This window comes from Theropithecus gelada, chromosome 10 (genome assembly GCF_003255815.1).
Source record: "Theropithecus gelada isolate Dixy chromosome 10, Tgel_1.0, whole genome shotgun sequence".
Classification (NCBI taxonomy): domain Eukaryota; kingdom Metazoa; phylum Chordata; class Mammalia; order Primates; family Cercopithecidae; genus Theropithecus; species Theropithecus gelada.
Genome location: NC_037678.1, coordinates 8,112,922 through 8,124,081, shown reverse-complemented (window position 1 = coordinate 8,124,081; position 11,160 = coordinate 8,112,922). Strand labels below are relative to the sequence as shown.

Genomic DNA, 11,160 nt, shown 5'->3' with positions numbered 1-11,160 from the left:
CCGGGCCCCCCAAAGGGTTGGGATTCAAGGCGGGGGCCCCCGCGCCCGGCAGTTTTTTTTTTTTTTTTTTTTTTTTTTGAGACAGAGTCTCGCACTTGTCGCCCAGGCTGGAGTGCAATGGCACAATCTTGGCTCACTGCAACCTCTGCCTTCCAGGTTCAAGTGATTCTCTTGCCTCAGCCTCCTGAGTAGCTGGGATTACAGGTGCGCGCTACCACGCCTGGCTAGTTTTTCTATTTTTAGTAGAGATGGGGTTTCAACATGTTGGCCAGGCTGGTCTCGAACTCCTGACCTCAAAGGATCTGCCCGCCTCGGCTTCCCAAAGTGCTAAGATTACAGGCCTGAGCCATTGCACCCAGCCAAAAAAAAAAAAAAAGTTTAATTAGTAAGGATCAATTATTAATCCTTAATGAATGAGAGTGCTCATTCAACAGTTTTGAATGTCTAATTATATTATGGCTATGTGGTGTTTTTTATTTTTACCTAATTCCACGGTGATCAGAGAGTATATTCTGTGTGGTTTTTAATCCTTTTGAATTTTTTGAGACTTGCTTTATAGCTCAGTTTATATTCTGTGTGCACTTGAAAATAACATGTACCATGCCTGGTTGAATGAGTACTCTATATATGTGAATTAGTTCAAGTTTGTTGATCATGTTGATAAAATATTCCATATCCTTATTTTTATTTATGTATTTATTTATTTTTTGAGACGGAGTTTCGCTCTTGTCCAGGCTGGAGTGCAGTGGCGCGATCTTGGTTCATCGCAACCTCTGCCTCCTGGGTTCAAGCATTATCCTGCCTCAACCTCCCGAGTAGCTGGGATTAAAGGCATGCGCCACCACGCCCAGCTAATTATTTTGTATTTTTAGTGGAGATGGGGCTTCTCCATGTTGGTCAGGCTGGTCTTGAACTCCCGACCTCAGGTGATCCACCTGCCTTGGCCTCCCAAAATGCTGGGATTACAGACGTGAGCCACTGCGCTCGGCCTTCCATATCCTTATTAATTTAAAATAATTTTTTTAATGGGGTCTTGCTACGTTGCCAAGACTGGTCTCAAACTCCTGGGCTCGAGCAATCCTCCCACCTCGGCCTCCCGAGTAGCTGGGATTATAGGTGTGTGCCACCACATCACATTAAGCAAATCACATTTAAGTAACCAGTGAGGCAAGGAAGAATTCTCAATGGAAATTTTAAACCGAAAGATGATGAAAATATGACATCAAAACTTGTGGGATGCAGCTAAAGCCCTATTAAAGGGAAATACATGCTGTAAGTGCAGAAATTAGAAAAGAAGAAAGATAGGACATTATTTAAGTATCCGCCCAAAGAAGGAAGAATATATTTACAAAAAGCCTTCCCCGGAGACTGGGAAACAAGACAAGGATGCCTGCTATCATCACCTCTATTCACCACGGTTATATCAGAGACCTCAGGCAGTGCAATAAAGTGAAAAAAAAATAAGGTATCAGGATTGGGCCAGGTGCGGTGACTCATGCCCGTAATCCCAGCACTTTGAGAAGTGGGAGGATCACTTGAGCCCAGGAACTCAAAACCAGCCGGGGCAATATAGTGAGACCTCTTCTCTACGAAAAATTTATAAATTAGCCAAGTGCAGTGTCTTACACCCATAGTCCCAGCCACCTGGGAGGCTGAGGTGGGAAGATCACTGGAGCCCAGGAGGTGGAGGTTGCAGTAAGCCGAGATCATACCATTGCACTCCAGCCTGAGTGACAGAGAAAGACCCTGTCTCAAAAAATAAATAAGTAAATAAAACAGGCCAGGCGTGGTGTCTCACGCCTGTAATCCCAGCAGTTTGGGAAGCCAAGGTGGGTGGATCACCTGAAGTCAGGAGTTTGAGACCAGTCTGGCCAACATGGCGAAACCCCGTCTCTACTAAAAATACAAAAAATTTAGCCGGGTATGATGGTGGTCGTCTGTAATCCCAGCTACTCAGGAGGCTGAGGCAGGAGAATCACTTGAACAGGGGAGACAGAGGTTACAGTGAGCTGAGATTGCACCATTGCACTCCAGCCTGGGCAACAAGAGCAAGACTCTGTCTAAAAAAATAATAATAACAAATAAAAATAATAATAAAATAATGAGGATTGGAAAGGAAAAAGTAAAACTTGCATTATTCATAGATGACATGACTAGGTTTGTAGAAAATCCAAAGGAAGGCTGGGCGCGATGGCTTACACCTGTAATCCCAGCACTTTGGGAGGCCAAGGCGGGTGGATCACAAGGTCAGGAGATCGAGACCATCCTGGTTAACATGGTGAAACCCTGTCTCTACTAAAAATACAAAAAAATTAGCCAGGCATGGTGGCTGACGACTGTAGTCTCAGCTACTTGGGAGGCTGAAGCAGGAGACTGGTGTGAACCCGGGAGGCAGAGCTTGCAGTGAACCAAGATTATGCCACTGCACTCCAGCCTGGGCGATGCAGCAAGACTCTGCCTCAAAAAAAAAGCAAAAAAGAAAGAGAGAGAGAGAGAGAGAGAGAGAGAGAGAAAATAAAAGTAAAGAAAGTGAAAATGGGGACAACACCTTTACCCTAAAACCTTATCCAGAGGATTGATAAAATATAACAGGTGTACAGTCCTGCCATGATCCCTGGCACATAGTAGGCCCACAACAAATGGCTCTTGATATCATCATTATTGTTGTGACTGTCACTCTTCTCCGCCCAGGCCCAATCTCAGCTGGTAGACCCTTATGTCAAGGGCTTAGCAAAGTTCTATGACCTCTACTCTCCAAGCTGCCTTGCAACCCTGCAGGCAGTTAGGTCTCTTCACCTCACTCCAGAGAAGTCGGCCTGAGTCCTAGAGACTTCGAAACCCAGGCAAAAAAGCAGCTCTGCTCAAAAGAGCTCTTCCATTAAAAATAATCTCACAGAAGGATATTTATTCGTGTGGAAAGATGTTCATGAGATGTTCATGAAAAAAAAATAGCTGCATTACTCCAATTAAAAAAGAAGTATGTGTGAATGTGTCTGGGTTTCTTTGTATATATTTATAGAAAAAATACTGGAAAATATATTAGTCAATGTTCCTAGTATTTATCCTGGAAGAAGATGGGATTAGGATGCTGGTTATTTTCTTCATATATATATATATATATATATATATATATATATATATATATCTCACATATGTGTATGTTGGGGGAGAGGGAAAGTGAGAGTGAGAGGGAGAGAGAGAAATATTTTCATCTAACAGTTGACACCAGAATCCCTGGTAGGGAAAATACCACTATGAGATGCTGGGAGACAGGAGAGAGTATGAGGAAGTCTCCGGCCGCGTGCAAAGCCGTGGCTGACGGAAACTCCCCGGGATGGGGAAGCTGAAAGCCCTTTGAGAACCATCACATTTCACTTGGGACTATTGGCACTGCCCCACAGGGACATTTCCTTGGCCTCGCTGCCACCTGCCCCATCCTCAGCAGACAAGGCCATATCCTGGACGTCCTCTGTGTGGCATTTTGTGGCGTTATTAGAGTGAGTCGTTGTTGTGGGAACAGAAATGGCAGCACGTACGAGCAGAATCCAAGCGCCAACACAACCAGGGAGTGTGCACCTAGGAAGCGTGCACCTAGGGAACCTGCAGGGCCCCAGAAGGAATGTGTGCCTTCCAGGCGTGGAGTGGGGAGCCCACCTGGTGGTGCCAGATCTCACGGGATGGGGACCCCAGCTGGCACTGGGTGGCATTTGTTCTTCACTTGCTCTACTTGGAGCATATGTTGCTTGTGGAGTCGAAAGGAACATAGCAAAAAGAGTGTTCCCAGCCCTCCCAGGCCCCAGCCACTGGGCGTAGGGCTGCATGCTGGCTGGTTGGCCGGGCTGGGGTGGCCTGGCCTCCTCGGCCCCTACGCTGCACCTACCGTCCACTTCCTGAAGATGCACCCGCATCTCCAGGAAGATTGTTTCGGAAAATGCCTATGACACAGCAGAGAGTGGAACAAACAGGGTCCCAACACGTGTCTCTGCTGTGACTGTGACCATGTAAGACAATGTCTGCATGTGCTAGGAGGGGAGGGAGAGCAAATAATTAAAAATCACTGATGTGTTAAGGGCGTGGGATGGCGCCTGACCTCTTCCTCTTTTTGTGATTTTTTGTTGTTTGTGCAATAAAAACAGGAGGAAGTGGTAACGGCTGTTTGGTCAGATGAAGGAGTTTCCTTCAATCCTCACCAACCTGTGCCCTCACTACCCCTTGTCCCAGAATGAGGGGCTGTGCCAAGGAGGGGAACAGGGCATGGGGGGCACCTGACATTCATATGCCTTCCAGGGGCCCCGCACATGTCATCTCTTTTCAGCTTCATAGAAATTCCATGAGGTGAGAATTGTCCCCATTTTACAGATGAGGAACTTGAGGCTAGGAGAGGTCACACAGCTGGTACAAGACTGAGCCAGACAGACCCTGGTACAAGACAGACCCTGCCTCAGGCCTGAGAGAAGTAGAGGGAGCGGGGCCCCGGGACTCACTGTGTAGATGGATTCTGAAGGAGGCTGCTTGGGGCTGCTGGCAGATCTTGGATCTGGGCACTTCCTGGTGGGGTCCTTCCCTGGACCCCGCATCTGCTTCTGTAGGGAGAAAGGAGTCAGGGCCAGGGAAGAGCGGCACTCATCTTCCTCCTCGCACAGATCCCACCAGGGGAAAGGATGGCAGATTGTCATGAGGTCACACAGAGATTCGTCACTCAGTCCCTCCCACTCACCCTCTCCAGGGCAACATGGCAAATGCCTACAAGACCTGCATCAAGCCATTCCTGCACCTGGAGACACAGGAAATGGAAAAGGCCCACACGAGGTGTCCTGGACAGAGCACCTGGCTGGTAGGGACACAAGCTACTGGGCCCAGTGCCAGTAGGGCAGGGCCCCAGGGACCGAGCCAGCAGCTGTGGGTGGGCCCCTAGTGGCGCCAGCCAGGTCCAGTGTCCAGTCCTGCTCTGCTGTCACTGGCTCTGGCCTCGAGAGAGCCACTTCCCCTCTCTGGGCCTTGGTTTCTTTTTTAATTAATTAATTTATTATTATTATTATTATTACTATTTTGAGATGGAGTCTTGCTCTGTCACCCAGGCTGGAGTGCAATGGTGCGCTCAGCTCACTACAACCTCCACTTCCTGGGTTCAAGCCATTCTCCTGCTTCAGCCTCCCCAGTAGCTGGAAATATAGGCGCGTGCCACCACGCCTGGCTAATTTTTGTATTTTTAGTAGAGACAGGGTTTCACCATGTTGCCCAGGATGGTCTCGATCTCTTGACCTCGTGATCTGCCCACCTTGGCCTCCCAAAGTGCTGGGATTACAGGCGTGAGCCACCATGCTCGGCCATGGGTCTTGGTTTCTTCAGCAATAACCCTCCTTTGTGAGATTGTTGCAAAGATACAAGGAGGGCACAGGGAGTCGGTGCCTGGTGCTTAGGAGGTGGTGCTTACAAGGCCCTTGGTCAACCAACACACACTTGATAGCACTGGCAAGCCAGGCAGTGTGAGGAGGTAGGCACCGTCCCTACCCTCCTGGAGTTTAGGGACCAGTGAAAAGATGGAGGATGAACCAGTAGTTTTGCCAAAACCTGGTATACAGGTTGACCGCCAGGCACAGAGCCTCTGGCACATGAGGAGGAAACCAATGCTCCACTGGGCAGAAGCGATATTGAAGGTGAAATCCCAAGGGCAAGAAGTTCATTTAGCAAGAGAGGGAGGAGGGAGCCCCAGGTAGAGGGAACAGCATGTGCCAAGGCCTGGAGGTCTCGAGGCACTTGGAGAAGGTCAGCATAGGCTGGGCGCGGTGGCTCATGCCTGTAATCCCAGCACTTTGGGACTCGGAGGCCGAGTCAGGTGGATCACCTGAGATCAGGAGTTTGAGACCAGCCTGGCCAATATGGCAAAACCCCATCTCTACTAAAAATATAAACATTAGCCAGGTGTGGTGGTGTGCGCCTGTAATCCCAGCTACTCAGGAGGGTGAGGCAGGAGAATCACTTGAACCCAGGGGGCGGAGGTTGCAGTGAGTCGAGATCACACCATTGCACTCCAGCCTGGGCGACAGAGCGAGATCCCATCTCAAAAAAAAAAAAAAGAAAAAAAAAGAGAGAGAAAGAGAGAGGTCAGTGTGTGACCGGAGAGGGAATCCTGCCTGGGAGGTACAGGCATGGCGTGGCCACGCAGGCTGTGTGAAGAGCACAGGAAACATCTGAGGACTGGAAGTGGGAACGCCAGGGTCAGAACTGTGCTGGAGAAAGCTCCCGCTGGTCATGGTGGAGGCTGGGTTGGGCCTGCTGAGGAGGTGAAGGCTGGGAGAGTCAGGAGGCGGTACAAGCGGCCCTCCAGAGGCAGAGGGAGATGGCCTGGACATCCCCCCTCATTGCAGGCACCACACTGCCACTGCTGACAGTGGAGCCACAACTGCCTCATCTCAGGGCAGAAGCTAATTAAAAACCCTGGCCTCCTGCCAAACCCCAGCCCATTTACTGCGGGATTAGCCGTTGAGAGCTACTTAACTCGCAGGCAGAAGCTGGCGCCACCCCCAGTCACAGCTCATAATGGCTCAGAGCATGGAACCAGGTAGGGCTCTCAACACCTGACCTGCCTTCTCTCACAGGCCCTCTGCAAACCGCAGGTGAATCTTTCCACCCTCTCTGTTCTGTACATGAGGGCGTGAAGGCTGAGACAGGGCAGGTGACTTGCTGAGGCCATGCAACCAGGAAGTGGCAGAGGCAAGATTTGATTTGAATCCGGATCTGTGTTTCACCAAGATATTGACGAGACAGGAGCTGGAGTTTTCACTGCTCTGCTTAGTTAGAACGTGTAAGCCTCACAGACACAGAGAAGTGCTGGCGTCTGTGTAGCACTTGATAGTTTACGAAGTCTGCTGGGACTTGTCCTTATTTTCATTTAATTCTCATAACAGCCAGAGGAAGTGGGCATGGAATGGCCCGTTTAACAGACAGGGGGCCAGGTGCGGTGGTTCATGTCTGTAATCCCAGCACTTTGGGAAGCCAAGGTGGGCGGATCACTTGAGGTCAGGAGTTTGAGACCAGCCTGGCCAACATAGTGAAACCCCATCCCCACTAAAAATACAAAAATTAGCCATGTATGGTGGTGAGCGCCTGTAATCAATCCCAGCTACTCAGGAGGCTGAGACAAGAGAATTGCTTGAACCTCAAGTGGAGGTGGAGGTTGCAGTTAGCTGAGATTGTGCCACTGTGCTCCAGCCTGGGCAAAAACAGTGAGACTCCATCTCCAAAACAAAACAAAACAAAAACAAAAACAGAAGGGGGAAGTTGAGGCTTGTCCAGCTGGTAAAAGGCTGTCCTTGGATCAAACCCAGATATGTGTCCTCAAATCCAGGGCTGCCTCCCCTGCACCACCTGCTTCTTGAGGGCACCGTCACAGTCAGAGGCTGTGGTCCACCCCAGTGCACCTCGGTGCCTCCTCCTGTCAAGGCAGCTGGGGACGTAGTGTTTGTCTCCTCGCTGAGCTGGCCGGCCTGGACACCGCCAGGGCTGAGGATGTGAGCTCATGGGCAGTGGCTCTCCCGGGAGGCTGACCTGGGCTCAGATCTTTGGACCTGCTGGGGCTGGAAAGCAAGGTCCCTGGAGCTCAGATAGCTGTTGGTGTCTCTCCCTGGCCCTCCTACGCACCGGACCTGGGCTGGGCATAGAGGACCCCCAGTAAGCAAGACCCACGCCTGGCCTCGAGGCTCTGTTAGTGAGACTGATGGGGTTGCCAGAGAAGTGAGTTCCACTGCGGGGTCCCAGGAAGGAGCCCCAAGTCTGCAGGGGACTGAAGCAGACGTCTCAGGATCATCTTGTGCTGTCTTCTGAAGACACGGGAGGAACTTCAAAGTTCTCCCGATCCGAGAAAGTGTCTTACGCATTGTGAACAGCTCGGGGGCAGGAGTGTCACAGACGCACAGAAGAATGGACAGTTAGACAGAAAGGAGGAGATGAGCCACAGCCCAGCGCGGGTGGGGCCACGAAAGGCCAAATGCCATGGTGTTTACCCAGAGGGCAGTGTTGGCCACCAGGGCAGGGAAGTGGCCGCAGTTACATTATATAAGCCTCCCTCTGCTGCCACAGATGCAGGGTGGACTGCAGGTTGGGGCTGGCAAGGGGAAGAGGCAGGATCTCCAGGAGAGAGGCCTCCTGGGGGTGCTGGGTGGCTGGGCCAGGGCAAGGGGTCCAGTGGAGCAGAGAGGGAGCCGCCTTTTTTTTTTTTTTTGAGACACAGTCTCGCTCTGTCACCCAGGCTGGAGTGCAGCGGCGCGATCTCGGCTCACTGCAAGCTCTGCCTTCTGGGTTCACGCCATTCTCCTGCCTCAGCCTCCCGAGTAGCCGGGACTACAGGTGCCCGCCACCTCGCCCAGCTAATTTTGTTGTATTTTTGGTAGAGACGGGTTTTCACCGTGTGTTAGCCAGGGTGGTAAGGGAACCTTCTTGAAAACTCACGTTGTACTACGTGTGAGTTGTAGGGGATGGGGCTGCTTTGCTCCCTGCCCATCCCTGGCCATCCCTGCCCACCAAGCGCTCTGTCCTCGGGGCCAACATTTGCCCTTTCAACTGTGATTTTCAGATGAATCTCTATCGTGGGTTCTCCCACTGTGCCCAGCTCTCTGTGGCCCAAGTCTCCCCTCCCTGCTAGATGGTGGTGGGACAGGGAGTCACCAGGCCTGGGCTGAGATCCAGCTCTACACACCAGGGGTGCTGCCATCAGCAGCTCAGAAAGCCTGCTGGGCCTCAGTTTCCTCCTCTGTAAAATGGGAGCGATAATGTGCCTTTGCCACCTCATACCCTGGCCACTTCTGCCTTATCTTCCAGGTCCTCGCGTGCATTTATCCTGTCATTCCTTCCACAAGCACGCACTGCGTGCCAGGCTTCCCCAGGCACTGGGGACACTAAGTCCCCCCCACTGCAGGGGCTGTGCTTTGGCAGGACAGACAGCATAAAGACAGAAGCCAGGGTGTAACGGAAGCCAGGGCGTGGCAGCAGAGACCCATATTCCAGGAGAGGGTGATGGAGCGCTGAGCCTGGGATGCCTTGGAAGCCCCGGAGAAGGGGCTGGCTCTGGGACAGATTGAGTGCAGGGCTTGCTGAGGGGCGGGTGTGGGGAGACAGAAGAGCCTAGCACAACTCCAAGGCTTGGTCCTGGGCATCTGGAGCACATGTGCTGGGATGCAGAGGACTTGGGGACTGAGGAGCACTGCTCTGGATGCATGAGGTGGCGGCGCCCTCAGGCTCCCACGTGGGGCTGTGCACCGTGGTCTGGAGCTTTGGGAGGGGTCTGAGCAGCAGCATCTGTGGACAGGGAATGCTGCCCGCAGAGCAGAGCTTTCACCGCAGGAACACAGACAGAGAGCGGAAGGGCTCGGAGGAAGGGGCCTGGGATGTGCCAGAATTTAGATGTCACCGAGAAGGGGGTGACCCAGCAAAGCTGCCCATGGAGTGGGACAGAACCAGGAGGGCATGGCATACTGGAACCAAGAGGAGGAGGGTGCTGTGAGGTGGGAGGCCTGCTGTGTCCAACGCCATGAGAGGTTGAGGATGGGGACGGGCCAGCTGCAGGGGGCGCCTGCTCTGGGAAGACCACTTTGACCCCTCAAGCCAGGCAGGAGCCTCCAAACCTGCTCTCATGGCAGAAATCATGGTGATCGCTGCCTTCTCAAGAGAGAGACCTCTCCTGGTACTCAAAGCGCCTCAGACCCACACCGGCGGCCCCTCTGTGCCTTCTACAACCCCATGACACAGCTCCTTTGTTTGGCATCCCCACTGGGGAAACTGAAGCCCAGGGCACCCAGCCCCAGCTTGCAGAAATTGGTGAGTGGTAGAACTGCAACTGAACAAAGGCCTGAGTCTGTGCTTTTAAGCCCTGCTGATTCCTACTTCCTTTCTGCCAGAACAGGCCATGACAGCGTAACAGCTGATCTCCCCAGCCGACTGAGAGTTTAGCTTGCTGTGCTCCCCGCCTCTGTACAGGGCCTGACACATAGTAGGTACTCAGCTAACATCAATTTGAGGAATGAATGAATGATTTGTTTGTTTGAGACAGAGTCTCGCTCTGTCGCCCAGGCTGGATTGCAATGGCACAATCTCGGCTCATTGCAACCTCTGCCTCTCAGACTCAAGTGATTCTTGTGCCTCAGCCTCCTGAGTAGCTGGGATTATAGACATGCGCTACTGCACCCAGCTAATGTTTGTATTTTTAGTAGAGGTAGGGGTTTGCCATGCTGGTCAGGCTGGTCTTGAACTCTTGACTTCAGGCAATCAGCCCACCTGGGCCTCCCAAACTGCTGGGATTACAGGCCTGAGCCACCGCGCCCAGCCTGAATGAATGAATTTAATGACAGGTGTGAAAGGGCACTATAAATGGTAAGCCCTTCAGCAGATGTTTATTGAGGGCCTACTATGTGGGGGGCCGTGTGCTAGAGGCTGGGGCTTGGGCAGGTAACAGGCTGAGAGGTACCCGGCCTCACAGAGCTGGCCTTGAGGAAGAAATGGAGTAAGCTCAGGCGACCTGCAGATGACGAGGGCAGAGGCAAGGGAGGTGTCAGGGAAGATAGCCATGGGGTCAGGGAGGGCCTCTCTGAGCTGGGGACATGGGAGCTGGGTCCAGAAAGCAAAGGAGGAGATCTCTGGGAGGCATCCCAGGTGCTGGAACACAGAGAACAAGGAGGGCCTGGGAGGCCTCTGCTGTTGAAGGGCCTGCGGGCAGGGCTGACTGTGCCACCTGCGGGTCATCCATTCCTGGGCTCCACCCCCATCCCTCCCGCCCCAGCCCCTCCAGGCAGACTTGATGCATCTTCAGTTCTTGCCGCCCTCCAGCTCTCATCTTCCCGGGGGTGTGAACTCCATGCCCTTCCTGCCTGGCCTTTGCAGAATTCAGGTGCAGGCACTGCCCCTGGGAGGCAATGCCATTCTTCTAGACTCACCCCAGTGGGTTCGCACACTCTGCTCTGTCTTTGTCCTCACTGTCCCCAAAGCTGCCAGCTGCGGTTTGGGTCCACCCTCTGCCACTTCTGGTTGGTAGTCTCCAGCTTCAATTCATCCATCCACCACCGCAGGTGCTCCTGGGCCCTCTGTGCCTGGAGGGAACCTCTTTCTCCTGGACTGTCTCCATAACCCATTCTGCCACTGCCATCAGGGGCATCATCAGTGAACCTGGGG

The 11,160-nt window shown here is 52.5% G+C and overlaps 1 protein-coding gene across 1 annotated transcript in view; it reads right to left on the bottom strand.

Annotated features, from left to right (window-relative positions):
- NFAM1 (NFAT activating protein with ITAM motif 1) overlaps window positions 1-11,160 on the bottom strand; it is a 52,000-nt gene that overhangs the window by 12,139 nt on the left and 28,701 nt on the right. Inside the window, exon 4 of the mRNA XM_025399781.1 lies at window positions 4,485-4,583. Coding sequence (XP_025255566.1) covers window positions 4,485-4,583 — 99 coding nt within the window. The remainder of the gene's footprint in view (window positions 1-4,484; window positions 4,584-11,160) is intronic.